At 49.9% G+C, this 18071-nt stretch overlaps 1 protein-coding gene across 5 annotated transcripts in view; it reads left to right on the plus strand.

Moving 5' to 3' along the window:
- Positions 1-18071, plus strand: part of myo3b (myosin IIIB) — an 881575-nt gene that overhangs the window by 205593 nt on the left and 657911 nt on the right. For all 5 annotated transcript variants that reach the window (XM_038789471.1, XM_038789472.1, XM_038789473.1 and 2 more), the window contains one exon: positions 11270-11335. In XM_038789471.1, coding sequence (XP_038645399.1) covers positions 11270-11335 — 66 coding nt within the window. The remainder of the gene's footprint in view (positions 1-11269; positions 11336-18071) is intronic.

Raw genomic sequence — 18071 nt, forward strand, 5'->3', positions numbered from 1 at the left:
AAAAAATCACATCTTGTAACAAAGCACTCTAATGGACACATTTCCTAGTTGACACCTCTTTGACGGCATTCTGTTAAACACCATCTGCAACATTACCTACGTGCAGGAAGTAACATAAAAATCATTCAAGCGCTTTCACTGTCCTTTAATCTCAGCTTATTATATAGGAACACTCAATGGCGACTGCTTAATTGCCAGTACGTGTTCTCACTTCTTTTAAGGAGTACATTCACAAAATATGTTTTTTTAAAAATAATTTTTATTGGAATTTTTTACAGAAAATATAAAAATATAACAACAAGTATCACAAAATATGTTTTGATAGCATTCAAAGTGTTTACACTCTCTTGACTTTCTTCTTAAAGGGGAAATAACTCACCACCAAAGACAAATAAATAATACCTCAGTCATCCAAGGATCGTGCAGTATATCATCATGCAGATTCCTCATAATGTTTTGCCAGTGTAAGAAAGTAGGAGGCTAATATTGATGTGGCATTCCATAGTAGGTGTCCGTAAAAGACAGGTGATCTTGGGCACTACCACGCTTATCACATATGTTGTTCCAGTGCAAAGATTTGTCTATGGCCGAGGGTTGAAGACTGGCACATTCCAAGGTTCAGGACCACATGCTGGGGGAATGCACTAAAGCTTGGGGCAGCCTCCACAAAGACAGAATGGGGAAAGGCCACACTCTAAAACCTGTCTGTCCTAGTAGACCGGAGGGCTGGTAACTGTGTCGAACCCGTCGGGGTGTATGTTTGACATTGAATGTATATAGTAATTATCACATATATGGTAATTATTTTGAGGCACCCCGGAGTGCAACACGCCATCTGCAGGAAGTTAAACATTTATTGCACTTTCCGTAATGTCCAATTTGAATGTTTTGGAATGCACATTTAGAAATTTTATAAATTAGGTATATTTTTGGGAAAACATTGTTGTAAATGGAATGGTTTTACCTTGAATTAATGATACTTAAAATGGTTTGGGCAAAAATGGGGAAGGAATGTTTCTGTGAAGGAATCCAAGATATTTTCCACTGGCTGGATTATATGCTGAGGGTGGGCTAATTCACCCACTGTAAATTTCGGAAATGGCCAGCTCAACCCGCTTAAATGTTTTGGACGACAACTCCTTAATTAGTCTCAGGCAGGACTTCTGTCCATCTCCAGGAGCAAGTGCTGTCTCTCAGAGCTGTCAGCCATGTGGAGGCAGCAGCTCAGCACCTTACCGGGATTGGTGGCCACTGTCAGTATTGCAGGAGGCTCGGGCAAAAGAACCATGGATTCCCCCAAATCCAGGTGAGTCCTGATCTCAGTGGGCATAGGTTGATAGGCCCGCACAACGATGTTGAGGGGGCATGTTAGGTGAAAATTGAGAGGCAAAAGTGAAGGAGGTACCTCTCCACCTTTACTCAGCAGCAGCCTGCAAGATTAAACCTGTCTATTGAGCACAAGCCCCTCCTGGAGCCTGTTAAATTGGAGCAGCAGTGGGACGAGGCATTGATTAGACATTAATTTCCCATTTAGGAACCTCAATGGGGCCATGAGTGGCCAGGCTCCGACACCTCCTCTGCCACCTTTAAAATCCCACTGGGAGCAGGGACAGATGGGCTGGCAGCGAACACGCTGCTGAAGGCACGGCACATTAATTTATGGATCCATATTCCTGTTTTCCTGCTCCGGCGAGAGTCCAACACAGAGCCTATGGTATCTGATGCCATGTCTAATTCATTCAACAAAAATCCTGGAAATGTGCAGTACCTTAGGAGCAAGAAGTAAAGTTAACGTTCCAGGCTGATGACTTTTCATCATTTTTGTGAATTCTGATGAAAGGTCATTGACCTGAAGCATAAACTCTGTTTTTGTCTCCACAAAGCACGAGGAAGTGCCACCAGTTATGCCTTTGCAAGACCCTGCAAATCCAATGGCAGGACAGGTGATCCAAAAGCAGTGCCCTCTTCCAGACCAACTCAAGGTACTAATCTGTCAAAACCAGCTCTGTTGGCGGGACATGTCATTCATATGCTTGACACCAGACTCCTGAAATAATTGCTCAGCTTGGAACTTAGTTGTGGCAGGAGATTCCCAGGATAATGGAAATGCTTTACGGGTGGCCTCAAAGCATCCCTGAAGAGGTCAAACATTCCTACTGACTGATGGATGACTCTGGAAAATGCTTCTGCAGGAGGCGCGTAAAGAATTTCTACACTACACTGGATGCGAGTCGGGGACATTAGACCTGGGGCGTGATTCTCCGTGAATCGGCATGATGGTCCGAAACTGGCGTCAGAAACGTTGCAAATTCTCCGGCCCCGAATGGGCTAGTAGCGGCGTGACGCCATTCACGACGGTGTCACCCATCACGGACGCGCGCGGCGTCACTGCACAAAAGACGCCCCACCCCCGGAGACCCGGCAAAATGGCAGCCCACCATGCAGCGCCAGGTGAGACCCCCCACTGCCTTCCCCTATCCCCCCTTCCCCCATCCCCCCTTCACCCATAACCCCTTCCCCATATCCTCCCTTACCCTATATCCTCCCTTCCCCTATATCCTCCCTTCCCCATATCCCCTCTTCCCCATATCCCCCTCCCACTATATCCCACCTTCCCCTTCTATCCCCCCATATCCCCTTCCCCCATAGTACCCCTTCCCCCATATCCCCCCTACCCCCATACCCCCCTTATCCCCCCTTATTCTCCCCTTATTCCCCCTTCCCCATATCCCCCTTCCCCCATGTCCCCCTTCCCCCCCATGTCCCCCCTTCCCTCCCATGTCCCATATCCCCACATGTCTCCCCTTCCCCCATATCCCCCCATGACTCCCCTTCCCCCACATCCCCCCTTCGCCCATATTCCTCCTTCCCCCATATCCCCCCATCCCCCATATCCCCCCTTCCCCCATATCCCCCCTTCCTCCATAACTCCCCTCCCCCTATATCCCCCCTTCCCCCATATCCCAATGGCGAAGGGGAGATATGGGGGAGGGGGATATGGGGCAGAGGCGACATGGGGGGGAAATGGGGACATGGGGGGAAGGATAGGAGGGAAGGAAGGATAGGGGGAAGGAAGGATAGGGGGGAAGGAAGGATAGGGGGAAGGAAGGATGGGGGAAGGAAGGATTAGGGGGAAGGAAGGAGAGGGGGAAGGAAGGATAGGGGGAGGGAAGGAAGGATTGGGGGGAGGGATAGTAGGGGGGAGGGATAGTGGGTGGGGGAGATATGGGGGGGTTTTGGAGGACAGGCCCAGCCCATCAGGTGGCCATCGTCCCCAGGACGTTCCGGAGCGGCCACGAGCTAGGGAAAGACCCGGAGCACCAGGCGGACGCCGCCCACATCTAGTGCGAGTGCGGCGACGCGGGCGGGCCACAGCAACAGGCCCCTGTCACAGCCACGGCAACAGGCCCCGTCGCAGCCACAGCAACAGGCCCCCGTCACAGCCACAGCAACAGGCCCCTGTCACAGCCACAGCAACAGGCCCCTGTCACAGCCACAGCAACAGGCCCCTGTCACAGCCACAGCAACAGGCCCTTGTCACAGCCACAGCAACAGGCCCCTGTCACAGCAACAGGCCCCTGTCACAGCCACAGCAACAGGCCCCCGTCGCAGCCACAGCAACAGGCCCCTGTCACAGCCACAGCAACAGGCCTCCGGCACAGCCACAGCAACAGGCCCCCGTCGCAGCCACAGCAACAGGCCCCCGTCGCAGCCACAACAACAGGCCCCCGTAGCAGCCACAGCAACAGGCCCCCGTCACAGCCACAGCAACAGGCCTCCGTCGCAGCCACAGCAACAGGCCCCCGTCGCAGCCACAACAACAGGCCCCCGTAGCAGCCAGCCCAGGACACTGACGCCCAGGACACTGACGCCCAGGACACTGACACACAGGACCCTAACACACAGGACCCTAACACACAGGACACCGACGCAGACAAAACCCACACACAGGGGACGGATGGACAGGAATCACCACTCCAGGGGACCCCGGACTTCGGGTCGGATGAGGAGCACGCCATCACGCCACTGCTATCACCTACACCCATCACCATCGCTGACGCACTCACCTCGGTTGGGCACTTTAGCGATTATGCATCTGGGACACTAGCTGGTGCGCACAACACAGCCGTCCCAGTACAGCAGGTGGAGGCAGGAGCAGCCTAGGGGCCGGTCGGTTGGAGGGCAACACGACACAGGCAACCATCTGCCGCCCAGATGGATCCCGGGTTCCTGGAGTTACCACACCCACCCATAGACCCGATGCAGGCACAGACCAAGGGACGATCAAAGGGGGTGACGGCCGGCTTGCCACCGGAGGAGGAGTCCACCCGCCTGCAGGAGCAGGTAATAGTGCCGGTTAGGAATCACAGGAGTCCACCTCCAGTACCGCTGTACCGTCTGGGGAACCACCTAGACGTAGTCATAGGGCCTGTAAGGCCAAAAATTCAACACTGAGTAAGTTGGCACGGGTGCAGGGCACAGATTAGTTCTGGGGCTAGGGCACGTGTATGAACTGTTTGTTATTAAAATCACTTTCACACCTACAGAAGCTGCCTTTATGCTCTGTCCGAAGCGTGCGGGGGTGTGGTGTGAGGTAAGCACCAGTGGGTGTGTGGGGGATGATAGAACGTCAGCCTGAGGTGAATGTGCCCCCCCTCCCCCCGGGTCACCCTCGCCATCCCCCTGGGCAGACGATGCGACCATGTGCTGCAGTGTCATGGCCGCATGCAGGGCCGGACCGGGTGGAGGGAGGTATTGTGGCCATGGGTCAGACATTGTCCAACGATGAAGATCCAGAGCTCATCGCAGAGCGGGTTGTCATCATCCTCCATGGCCTGCAATAGACACGCTTCCACCGGCGACCGCATGAGCTGCAGGTGGATGTGCAATGGAGGGGTGGTGTACATGCGGGTGGGGTTCGGGTGGTTGGTGTTGGGTGGGTGGGGTTCGGGTGGTTGGTGTTGGGTGGGTGGGGTTCGGGTGGTTGGTGTTGGGTGAGGGTGGTTGGTGTTGGGTGGGTGGGGTTCGGGTGGTTGGTGTTGGGTGAGGGTGGTAGGCTGGTACTGTAGTGCGCAGTCTGTGCCCATACTCAGCGATTCCCACGCCCCCCCCAGTCCGTGAACTATCAGCCTGTCCCGTGCCCGCTAGCCCAGCCGGTAACGGTGGGCAGCCTCCAGTCCATGTCCAGCCAGTTTGTCCTGACCATTGCCCCCATCCTCCTCATCTGGGGATGTCTGCGCCTCATCTTGCTGCTCCTCCCCTTCCCCCTCCTCTGCCTGCAGCACGTCGCCCCTGTGCTGGGCTATGTTGTGCAGGACGCAGCAGACCACAACGATACGGCCGACCCTATCTGACGTGTAGTGGATGGCCCCTCCAGAGCAGGCCAGGCACCTAAAGTGCATCTTTAGCAGCCCAAAGCACCTTTCTATCACACCCCTGGTCGATGCATGGGCAACGTTGTAGCTGTTCTCCATGTCAGTCTGTGGCCTCCGTATAGGCGTCATCAGCCATGACCGCAACGGGTAACCCCTGTCGCCCAGCAACCAGCCCTTCAGCCGGAGGGGGGCGTCCCTCAAACATGGTGGGGATGAAAGATTGCTCCAATACGAATGAGTCATGTACACTGCCCGGGGACTGGCGCAGACCGCTGCCTCTCCCTTCCGCCTGCCCCTCCCCCACCAGCCCCTCCCCCACCAGCCCCTCCTTCCCCCCACCCCTCCCTATCCAGCCCCTCCTCCCCCGCCCTCCCCCACCAGCCCCTCCCCCACCAGTCCCTCCCCCACCAGCCCCTCCTTCCCCCGTCCCTCCCACCCCCTGCCCCTCCCCCTCCAGCCCCTCCTTCCCCTGCCCCTCCCACCCCCAGCCCCTCCCCACCCAGCCCCTCCCCCACCAGCCCCTCCTTCCCCCCGTCCCTCCCCCATCAGCCCCTCCCCCTGCCCCTCCCCCACCAGCCCCTCCCCCCCCGCCCTCCTCCCGGGACGCACACTCCAACGGCTCCTGCTACCCCCCCTCCCCCCCACCACCTGCAGCCGTGCCGCCACATCTCCGGCAGCCGCCCCACGCTGACCCCTACCTCCGCGCTGGCCGGCGTCAACCATCACGACTGGTTGACGCAGTTAAATAGGTGGTTTGATTTACGCCGGCGTGACCCGTGGTCATGTCGGCGGGACTTCGGCGCATCTGGCCCGGAGAATTGGGGCAGCCCCGGGGCACGTTGCGTCGCACTGTTCCTCGACATTCTCTGAGGCGCGCGGCACGAATCACGACAACGGGATTTTTGCGGGGCCGGAGAATATCGCGGGGCAGCCAGGCGGGATTTACGCCGCCCACCCGGTGATTCTCCGACCTGCCGGGGGCTTGGAGAATCCCGCCCCTGGTCAGAGGGCCATTTGGGTGGGGGTGGTTGGGCTCGGAGGGTGTTCACGTCGATGGAGATGGTGGGGAATACAGTGGAGAGTGAGGTTCTCAGTTAGGGGTGGTGTGGGGAGTGTCTCTTGTGGGGCTCAGTATGGATCTTTTGAATAGTTGCACTGATGTTATAAATGCTTTTTTTCCTTCTAATGTTTTCAGTGTAATATGTGTAAAATTGAGAGAACCATCCAAAGTTAATGATTTACGCCACTTAGTCAGATCATTCCTAGAGCAGCGGTATTGTCCCAGGGAAGTTAACCCTTCTGGAAAATTGCCAGGTAAACCCTTACCTGGGATGCTCTGAGAGGGATTCCCCAAGGTATCTTTGGCGGCTACACCCCAAATCTGATGAGTCAGGAAGTTATAAGCCATTATCTATTGTTTTTGGGAACTTTCAGTGCACAAACAAGATGCAACGTCTCCTCCATACAACAGTAATAGACTTAAAAAATGCTTCATTGGCTGCAAAATGCTTTGGGAATGGACACTTGTGAAGCAGATATGATGATCAGCTATAGCTTCAGAGTCAACATTGCAAGAGTCTCGCTTTTAAAAAAAATTCCAGGTTTTATTGAATATAAATTCCGCATGCTGTTGTGGGATTTGAACACCTGTCCCCAGAAGATTATCCTCGGCCTGTGGATTACTTGTCCAGTGACATTACCATTACTCCACCCATGAGATCACCCAGGTTATGCATTCTTTTCAAATATTGTTGTGATAATAATTTACGTTGGATTTTGCCTTAATGTCAAGTGGCATTGAAATTTATTTGGGTGTTTTATCAGACACATTGATCATATTTAACATTTCTGACATGATAACCAAGGTCATTGTTAAAATATTTGAAGAGTTTTGCAAAATGTTACAAAATATTTTGAACTTTTTCAGGTTTCGATTAATACATTTCTACATCACACTATTTATCAAAAATGTAGAGTTGTTTCCTTCAGCATGGCGGTCTGTAAAATTGGCGACTACATTTCCTGCAGTAGAACAACGCCTACTTAAAAATACTTGATTGGCTGTAAAACTCTTTAGGATATGCTGAAGTCAGGAAAGGTGTTAGATAATTTCAAATTTTTCTTGCCTTCCTTGTATTATGCTTTTGATGCCCTTGTTTCTCACCACCACCACCCATCATCCCATTGTGTCTGCGTCAGCCAAAATAGAGAAACAAAATAGCCGCTCATTTAAATCCCACTTTCCAGCACCTGGCACACACCAGGTTACAGAACTTCTGATACCAATGCTCTTGATATTTCCTCCAGTGTCTTTCGGGTGCTCCGGTTTCCTCCCACAAGTCCCGAAAGACGTGCTGTTAGGTAATTTGGACATTCTAAATTCTCCCTCTGTGTACCCAAACAGGCGTCAGAATGTGGCGACTAGGGGCTTTTCACAGTAACTTCATTGCGGTGTTAATGTAAGCCTACTTGAGACAATAAACATTATTATTATTGAAGGAAAAATGGTGAATTTTCTTTCCCCAAAATATTTGTTTCAGTTGGGTCACCAATAATTTATAATGGTGAAGGTTAATGAGAGTTTTCACACAATTAAATAGTCATAGGGCTTTACCATTGTGACAATTTGACCATTATAAATGCATGATATGAGAAATTAGGTTAATAGATTTAGATTTTAGATTTTGATTTATTGTCATGTGCACTGAGGTACAGTGAAAAGTATTGTTCTGTGTACAGTCCTCGCAGATTGCTCCTTACATGTAAACATAGAACATATGATAAATACATGAGGATACATAATGAAAATACATAAACATAGAGAGCGGGTGAAGTGTACGGTATGTAATGCTATAACTGTAAAGAAGGTGCATAGAAAGATCAGTTTGGCCCATAAGATCAGTTTAGACCCTGAGAGGGCCATTCAGAATTCTGACAACACCGCGGGGAAGAAGCTGTTTTTGAATCTATTGGTGCATGTTCTCAAACTTTTGTATCTTCTGCCCGATGGAAGAGGTTGGAAGGGAGAATAGCCCTGGTGGGAGGGGTCATTGATTATGCTGTCCGCTTTCCCAAGGCAGCGGAAGCTGTAGACAGAGTCAAGGGTGGGAAACAGGCTTGCATGATGGACTGGATTGTGTGCACAACTCTCTGCAGTTTCCTACGGTCTTGGGCCCAGCAGTTGCCATACCAAGCTGTGATGCAGCCAGATACGATGCTTTCAATGGTACATATAGAGAAATTGGTAAGAGTCATTGTGGACATGCCAAATTTCCTTAATTTCCTGAGGAAGTATAGACGCTGTTGTGCTTCCTTGGTCGTAGCGTCGATGTGGGTTGACCAGGACAGATTGTTGGTGATATTTACACCTAGGAATTTGAAGCTGTCAACCATCTCCACCTCAGCACCATTGATGTAGACAGGGGTGTGCACTAAACTTTGCTTCCTGAAGTCAATGACTTTAGTTTTGCTGACATTGAGGTAGAAATTGTTGTCATTGCACCATGCCACTAAGTTCTCTATCTCCCTCCTGTAATCTGACTCACTGTTGTTTTGAGATCTGACCCACTACGGTCGTGTCATCAGCAAACTTGTAGATGGAGTTGGAGCCATGTGTGTATAGGGAATATGGTAGGGGGCAAAGTACGCAGCCTTGTGGGGCCCAGGTATCGAGGACCATCGTAGAGGAGGTGTCGTTGTTTATCCTTACTGATTGCTGTCTGTGGGTCAGGAAGCCGAGGATCCAATTGCAGAGGGAGGAGCCGAGTCCTAGGTTTTGGAGTCTTTACTGAATATTTATTGAAAGTGTTTTATATGCAAGACTTTTCATAAGAGCAAGTTCCACAAGACAACTTTTCAAGTGGAAGGAGGCTCATGCGGAGCACAAACCTGTTTGGTTGAATGACCTGTTCTGTGTTGCAATTTCCATGTAGATATCACACAAATTTCTTTGTCCTGTTGAACAACTATGATGCAACAAAGGCAGTCATTTGGAATGTGAATCTCTCTAGGGAGCATAACATTATCCTCGAGGAGCCTCATGTTCAGTATTTGTGGCCCTTCACAGTTCAAAGGACCCATGAGCATTGATTGGAATATACTAAGATGTATATTCTCTTTCATGGTTTGACATTCACAGGCATGCAATTTAAGGGCTTCTGATTTATTTGCGACATTCAGAACCCAGCCGTTTTTGGTGTCAAGAAGAAACCGTTGCAGAGTCACAGCACTAATTGTTCATGCTGAACATGAGGATCTTTAAGAGGTTGGTGTGGCTGGTGCAGTGTGCTGAAAGCAAATGTTGAATGCACAGTCACAATTTGAACTCTTGGGTGAGGGCTGCTGAAAAATATTACGTGAAGGTTGGGCATGAAATCCCATGCTCGAGTTGCAGAGAAGCTTTGCATCCTCTGCATTGACTCCATATACACAACTAATAGAAACACCTGTTTTAATGGGGTATGGTTAGTGACTATGTTGTCATCAGTTGCAATGTTCTTGTTCCTCTTAATGGCTATTCTCAGCTTAGTAGTTATTGTGCTATTTACCCATTCTGTTCAAAGAATTCCAGTTCACCAGTGAGGATTTCAAATTCTCTAATAGCAAAACAAGTGACTATCGTTCTTTGGCAAGACGTGCATTCGTTGGGGTTATGGTGGCACCATATAATTTGCCTGCCAATGGAGAATTCAAACCAAACTCATTCTCTCTGGTAAAGTCAGTAATTGGATACTTGAACCAACCAAGTCCATATTACCCGAGGGCACTGTGAGTGATTAATTTACTAATTAAAACCAAAGGGGCAGGAAAACTGTTCACTGGGATAGTACGCTCCAAATTACACTGTGTGCCAGGAATGTCATTAAGTAAGGTGGATTTAGATGCATATGTTGCAGGAAGATACTCCACAAGGTTGTACGGTTTTAGCTTGGTAAACTCTAGTAGTGCCTCATGCATACTTGGGTATCCTGAAGACATGCTTTTGCTTGTCTCCTAAAGTCTTTGGACTTGCTCTTTGGGGGTTATATCACATAGGGTCAAAAGAAATGGGAGCAGTAGTAGGCCATTTGGCCCCTCAAGCCTGTTCCACCATTAAGTAGGATCATGGCTGATCTTGTGGCTTTCCTGTCTGCATGAATAACCCTTGAGCTCCCTTGTATATCAGAATTCAGTCTAACTTAGCCTTGAATATATATTCAATGACTCAGCCTCCACAGCTCTCTGGGGAGGAGCATTGCAAAGACCAATAGTCCTCTGAGAGAGGAAATTCCTCCTCATCTCTGTGTTAAATGAGAGATCTATTATTTTGAAACTATGCCACCTCGTTCTAGATTCCTCCATGAGGGGAGTCACCTTCTCAGCATCTACCATGTCAAATATTTTCTGATTCAATGAAATCGCCTCTTATCCTTCTCAACCTCAATGAGTTGTTTGCAGAGAACGGGTCGCTGTATATGAATATATGTCACTTCGAGCAAATATAAATGAGGCATATCGTGAGCTTGATTTATTCTCTTAAATTGGTTGTTAGTGTAGCTATTAGTAAACTCAGGATTGTCAATAAGTATTACCCAATCACAGCATTGATAACTGGTTGGGCACTTGAAAGAAATATATCTGCAGGACAATGGGGACAGAGCATGAGAGTGTGACTGACTGGATTGTTCTATAGAAAGCCAGAATAGACTCAATGGGCTGAATAGACTCCTCTAATGCTGTAAATGACGCTGTGACTCTGACTTTTCTCAGTTGATGTTGAGTGAAAATTGCATAGTTAGAAATATACAGTTCTATACTCCAAACAAGGCCAACAGTTAAATATCGATGAATAAATAAATCTAATCTTGGAAATCATTTGTTATTAATTTGAACCTCATGTTGTTTTTGCTTTTCAGAAACCCGCCACCTACATTGTTAAACCCGGAAAAATGGTGCACAGAATTTAACCACTTCATTTCACAGTGAGTAAGGTTTCCTGTCAATTTACTTAATAGATGTCCAGGATCTAACTCTCCTGTCAAAGATGTATGTCTGTGGTATTACTTTTTGATATAATAGACAGCTGATCCAATATCATCCCATTTATACCATTGCTGAAAGTTAGTTACCCTCAAAATCTATTAAATCAATGAAAAACTGTATCATGTAAATCTTTCTGCAGGACTTATTGCTCAGTTCAGCCATAAATGATAGTTTTAGTAATGCAAAAGACACATTGTGATGTAGTACTTGGACTCTGCTGCTGCAACCACACTGAAATTTACAAAATTGAATAAACAGCCTTGAACGCATTGCATGAAAATGCCTCGGAAGACTTGCCGTGGAAATGTAATGTGTGCTAGTTGTCGAGTTGTGTACTGTTTGCTGGTCCTATGAACATTTCAACAGAATTGGTTTAACAACTGGCAAGTGTTGTGTGTATAGGTATTGCAGTCAAACCTGTGAATGTTACCCCGATTGTGTTCCTATATTTGCTGAGGCATTTAGGAGAGAACTAGGACAAGAATTTAAAATCGCTGGCCTGAATTTTTTTTTTCTAGCTGTAGCGACACAGTGACCGGGATTTTGTCAGACCAACGGGGGTCCTGCCCACCAGGTGGTGAACTGCTGAATCAGTTCACCTTCAGACACTACTTGAGTGGCCACAGTTGGCCAATCCGAGACCAGCAGCTCCTGGAGCTGTCTGCAGGAATGGTGGCAGCTTGTGGCAATGCCACCACCAGAGGTCCAGGGTAATCGTGGGACCCAAGACCAAAGGTGAGTGAAGGCAAGGGCCCTCAGAGTGACTTTCAGCATCCCCTTCCCCTGCCGATCAGGCATCCCGGGAGGCCATTTGACAAACTCGACAATCTTTCCGAAGGTGCAGGAAAGCTATCTGGCCCCCATTCAGTCCCTGAGCCACCACTAAATTATGGTGAGCTTGGTGCATTAATGAGCCTATTTGACATCCAGCTACTGGCGACCAGAAATCCTGTGTCAGCCCCCTTCCATCCTCTGACTTAATCGAGGGAGGTTTTGCCACCACTGGGAGAGTGATCTGTCCCTCCATTGAGTGGCCTGACCACCATGTTTACTGCCATGATTGACTGCATTAAACCCAGCCCCTAGAGTTTTATTACTGCTGTAATAAACAGTAGGAAAAACCCGTGAGAGAGAAAATTTAAAAAAAGAATAGCAGATTCAGATGATCGCAAAGTTTACATATTCAGGGTGTGCTAATTTGCCTTCCGATATTTTAAATAATAAATTAAACTGTTCACAGGGCTGCATTTTAAAATTCTCTTTCACTCTGATTACAAAAAGTGATCCTCCAGAATTTTGCCAAGTATGCAGATAGCTGTGGTAAACCACTGTTAATACGTTATATGTACTGTGGTAAACTTACTGTACTACATGTATTGTGGTAAACCACTGCCTGATGGCTCCGCCTCCCCTCAGGCTCGGAATAAAGGTGGCTGACCTCCGGCGCTGCCCCAGTTCTGGATCAGGGGCCAGGAGGTTTTCTGTTTTGTTTATTAAAGCCACAGTTTCGTTCACGACTCGTCTTGTGTTAATTGATGGCACATCAAATTAATAAACTAAACTTTTAAGATGAATTTATCTCTCAAACCTGATCGCCTGGAGCTGGACCCACAAGCAGCCGACGCCACTGCAACATTCGAGCACTGGCTAAGCTGCTTCAAAGCTTACCTCGGATCCTCCACCGACGACGTCACCGACGTCCAAAAGCTTCAAATACTCAACGCATGGGTGAGCCCGCAGGTTTTCCTTCTTATCAGAGACACCCCCTCGTATACGGAGGCGATAATGCTGCTGAAGGGACAGTACGTAAAGGCAGTAAATGAGGTGTACGCCCGACAATGCCCCGGAGAATCACAAGCCGAATTCCTGTGTGCCCTGTGGGTACTCGGCCGGAACTGTGCTTGCCAGGCGGTATCAGCTGTCCAACACATGGAGCTGCTGATCAGGGATGCCTATGTCGCGGGCATTAAATCCAATTACATCCGCCAGTGCTTGCTCGAAGGGGGTACACTCGGCCTCCCAGAGACAGTGCAACTCTCAAACACACTGGAAGTGGCTTTCCAGAACATGGAGGCCGACACCTCCGACCACGCGGTACTCTCGTGGACGTCGTGGGCGCCCCCATCACCCGACTCGAGTGCGGCGCAAGCCTGTGCTGCGCAGCAGCCCGCCAATGCTGGAAGCCTGAAATGCTACTTTTGTGGCCAGGGTAAGCACCCCAGACAACGCTGCCCTGCACGGATCGCGATTTGTAACGGGTGTGGGAGGAAGGCCACTTCACCAAAATCTGCCAGGCCCGACCTGGCCCTAAAGTTCTTAGGCCTGGCAGCGCTGCCTGCTGCCTGTCGGGACCGTCCCCATCTGCCGCGGCATCCACCATGTGCAACTCGTGGGTGCCGCCATCTTCGCTGCCACTCGCCATGTGCAACCCATGGGGGCCGTATCTTCGCCACCACCTTTGATGCCACCCGCGACCCATGGGGGCCGCCATCTTGGAACCACTCCGCCGCCTCCCGGGACCCCTGCTCACCCGGTCGTACGCTGTCCACCGCTACCTCCGGCCGGCCCACCAACCACCTTCCGAAGCTCGCCTCCATCACACTCGACCAGTCTCGACCTCATCATCTCACGAAATCCATGATGACTGTCCGGATCAACGGGCACGAGAAGGCCTGCCTCTTCGACTCCGGGTGCACAGACAGTTTTATCCACCCAGATACGGTAAGGCGCTGCTCCCTCCCAATTTTACCCGCGACCCAGAAAATCTCCTTGGCTTCCGGATCGCATTCTGTAGAAATCCAGGGGTACTGTGTCGCGACCCTTCCGGTCGGTACAAGGCGCAGAGTGCACTAACTTGAAGCTCTACGTCCTTCCCCGTCTCTTCACTGCCCTATTACTGGAGCTCGACTTTAAGGGCCACCTCCAAAGCCTCACCGTCTGTAGCCTCGTGACCCTTAAGGTCGCCCCACGCTTGCTCTTCGCTAACCTCACCCCGGAGTGTAAGCACGTCACCACTAGGAGCAGACAATACAGTGCCCGGGCCAGGTCCTTTATCAGCTCCGAGATCCAGCAACTCCTACGAGAGGGGATGATTGAGGCTAGTACCAGCCCCTGGAGAGCCTAAGTGGTGGTCGTCAAGACTGGGGAAAAGCACCGGATGGTCATCGACTACAGTCAGACAATCAACCGGTACACGCAGCTCGATGCGTACTCCCTCCCCTGCATATCTGACATGGTCAATCAGATTGCGCAGTATCGAGTCTTCGCCACAGTTGACTTGATGTCCGTGTACCACCAGCTCCCTATCCGCCCGGAGGACCGCCAATAGACTGCCTTAGAGGCAGATGGCTGCCTCTACCACTTCCTCAGGGTTCCCTTCAGCATCACCAATGGGGTCTTGGTCTTCCAACGAGAAATGGACCGAATGCTTGACCAGTACGGGCTGCGGGCCACGTTCCCATACCTAGATAATGACACTATTTACAGCCATGACCAACAGGACCATGACGCAAACCTCGGGCATTTCCTCCACACCGCTAAGCTCCTTAACCTCACATACAATAAGGAGAAATGTGTTTTCCGCACAACCCGCACCTTCGAGCGCCTGAGCATTGACTTCAAAGGGTCCCTCCCCTCCACTGACCATAACGTGTACTTCCTCAACGTTGTTGACGAGTACTCACGATTCCCCATGCCCTGGCATGATGATCATGCTCTGCCACCGTCATCAAGGCCCTACACAGTCTCTTCACCTTGTTCGGTTTTCCCACCGACATCCATAGCGATCGGGGTTCCTCCTTCATGAGTGACGAGTTGTGTCAGTTCCTGCTTAGCAAGGGCATCGCCTCAAGCAGGACGACCAGCTACAACCCCCGGGGAAATGGACAGGTGGAGAGGGAGAACGCGATGGTCTGGAAGGCCGTCCTTCTGGCCCTACGGTCTAGAAGTCTCCCAGTCTCCTGCTGGCAGGAGGTCCTTCCCGGTACGCTCCACTCCATCCGGTCGCTCCTGTGCACTGCCACCAATGAGACCCCTCACGAACGTATGTTTGCCTTCCCTGGGAAGTCCACCTCAGGGGTCTCGCTCCTGTCCTGGCTGACAGTCCCGGGGCCCGTCCTCCTCCGGAAGCATGCGAGGAGGCATAAATTGGATCCCCTTGTCGAGAAGGTCCTGCTCCTCCATGCCAATCCACAATATGCCTACATGGCACATCAGGATGGGCGGCAGGACACAGTCTCCTTCCGGGATTTAGCACCCACAGGCCCACCCGCGACCATCACCACCACCCCGCCCCTACACTCTCTTCCCCCCCCCCCCCACCGCGAAGAAGAAGACAACCCTCTCCCGGACGCACAGGTCTCGACACCAGTGCACACACCACAGCCGGAACTGAGGTGATCACGGCAGAAGGTAGACCCGACCTTTAAGTCCACTTCACCCCCGCTGGACTCTTTTTTTCAACAGGGGGTGAATGTGGTAAACCACTGTTAATCTATTATATGTATTGTGGTAAACTGTTACTGTACTACATGTATTGTGGTAAACCATTGCCTGATGGCTCCGCCTCCCCTCGGGCACGGTATAAAGGTGGCTGACCTCCGGCCCTGCCCCAGTTCGAGATCAGTGGCCAGGAGGCTTTCTGTTTAGTTGATTAAAGCCACAGTTTCCTTCACTACACGTCTTGTGTTAATTGATGGTACATCAGTAGCTTAAAAAAATTGTAACCTATAGTGATGCATTCTATCACTGGAACAAAATCGCTGAACCACTTATGACAACGAGACCTTCCTAATTAGATTTTAGAATTGTAACTGTAGAAAATAAGTTAAGTTATGTCGGAGTTTTTAATAACATAGGAAACAGATTTTTTTCCCACCGGTTTTCTTCCTTCTGCAACTGAATAGTGGTGAATTTTTTGCTGGATTGCAGTTCCTTAGTGCATAGAACATAGAACAGTACAGCAAAATACAGGCCCTTCAGCCCACAATGTTGTGCTGACCATTTAACCTAATCTAAGATGAACCTAACCTACACCCCTTAAATGTACTGCTGTCCATGTGCCTGTCTAAGAGTTGCTTAAATGTCCGTAATGACTCTGACTCCACCACCTCTGCTGCCAGTGCATTCCACGCACCCACTATTCTCTGTGTAAAGAACCTACCTCTGACATCTCCCCTATACCTTCCTCCAATCACCTTAGAATTATGTCCCCTCGTGGCAGCCATTTTCACCCTGGGGAAAAGTCTCTGGCTATCTACTCTATCCATGCCTCTCATCACCTTGTACACCTCTATCAAGTCACCTCTTTGCCTTCTTCGCTCCAGTGAGAAAAGCCCTAGCTCCCTCAACCTTTCTTCATGAGACATGCCCTCCAGTCCAGGCAGCAACCTGGTAAATCTAATCTGCATCCTCTCCAAAGCATCCACATCCTTCCTATAATGAGGCGACCAGAACTGGACACAATATTCCAAGTGTGGTTAACTAGGGTTTTATAAAGCTGCAGCAAAACCTCGCGCTCTTAAACTCAATCCCCCTGAAAGCCAACACACCATACGCCATCTTAACACTATCAACCTGGGTGGCAACTTTGAGGGATCAATGTACGTGGACCCCAAGATCCCTCTGTTCCTCCACACTTCCAAGAATCCTGCCTTTAACCCTGCATTCAGCATTCAAATTTGACCTTCCAAAATGAATCACTTCACATTTATCAAGATTGATCTCCACCTGCCACTTCTCAGCCCAGCTCTGCATCCTTTTCAATGTCCTATTGTACCGGCAACAACCCTCAACACTACCTACAGCTCCCTCAACCTACGTGTCATCGGCAAACTTACTAACCCACCCTTCCACTTCCTCATCCAAGTCATTTATAAAAACCACAAAGAGCAGAGGTCCCAGAACAGATCCTTGCGGGACACCACTGGTCACCTACATCCAGGCGGAATACTTTCCATCCACTACCACTCGCTGTCTTCTTTCAGCCAACCAATTCTGTATCCAGACAGCCAAGTTTCCCTGTATCCCATACCCCCTAACTTACTGAATGAGCCTACCATGGGGAACCTTATCAAATGCCTTACTGAAATCTATATGCACTACATCCACTGCCCGACCTTCATCAATGTGTTTCGTCACATCCTCAAATAATTTAATGAGGCTTGTGAGGCATGACCTGCCCCTCACAAAGCCATGCTGACTATCTTTAATCAAACTATGTTTTTATAATTAATCATAAATCCTATCTCTCAGAATCCTTTCCAATATTTTGCTCACCACAGACATAAGACTGATGGGTTTGTAATTCCCAGGGATATCCCTATTCCCTTTCTTGAACAGGGTAACAACATTCGCCTCCCTCCAAGCATCCGGTACTACTCCAGTGGAGAGTGAGGACGCAAAGATCATCCCCAACGGTGCAGCAATCTTGTCCCTCGCTTCCCGTAGTAACCTTGGATATATCCCGTCAGGCCCAGGGGACTTATCTGTCCTGATGCTTTTCAAAATTTCCAGCACATCCTCCTTAATATCAACCTGTTTGAGTCTATTAACCTTGTTCACACTGTTCTCATGAACAACAAGGTCCCTCTCTCTAGCGAATACTGAAGCAAAATATTCATTTCGGGCCTCCCCCATCTCCTGAGTCTCTAGGCACAAGTTCCCTCCACTATCCCT

Source organism: Scyliorhinus canicula, chromosome 2 (genome assembly GCF_902713615.1).
Source record: "Scyliorhinus canicula chromosome 2, sScyCan1.1, whole genome shotgun sequence".
Lineage (NCBI taxonomy): Eukaryota > Metazoa > Chordata > Chondrichthyes > Carcharhiniformes > Scyliorhinidae > Scyliorhinus > Scyliorhinus canicula.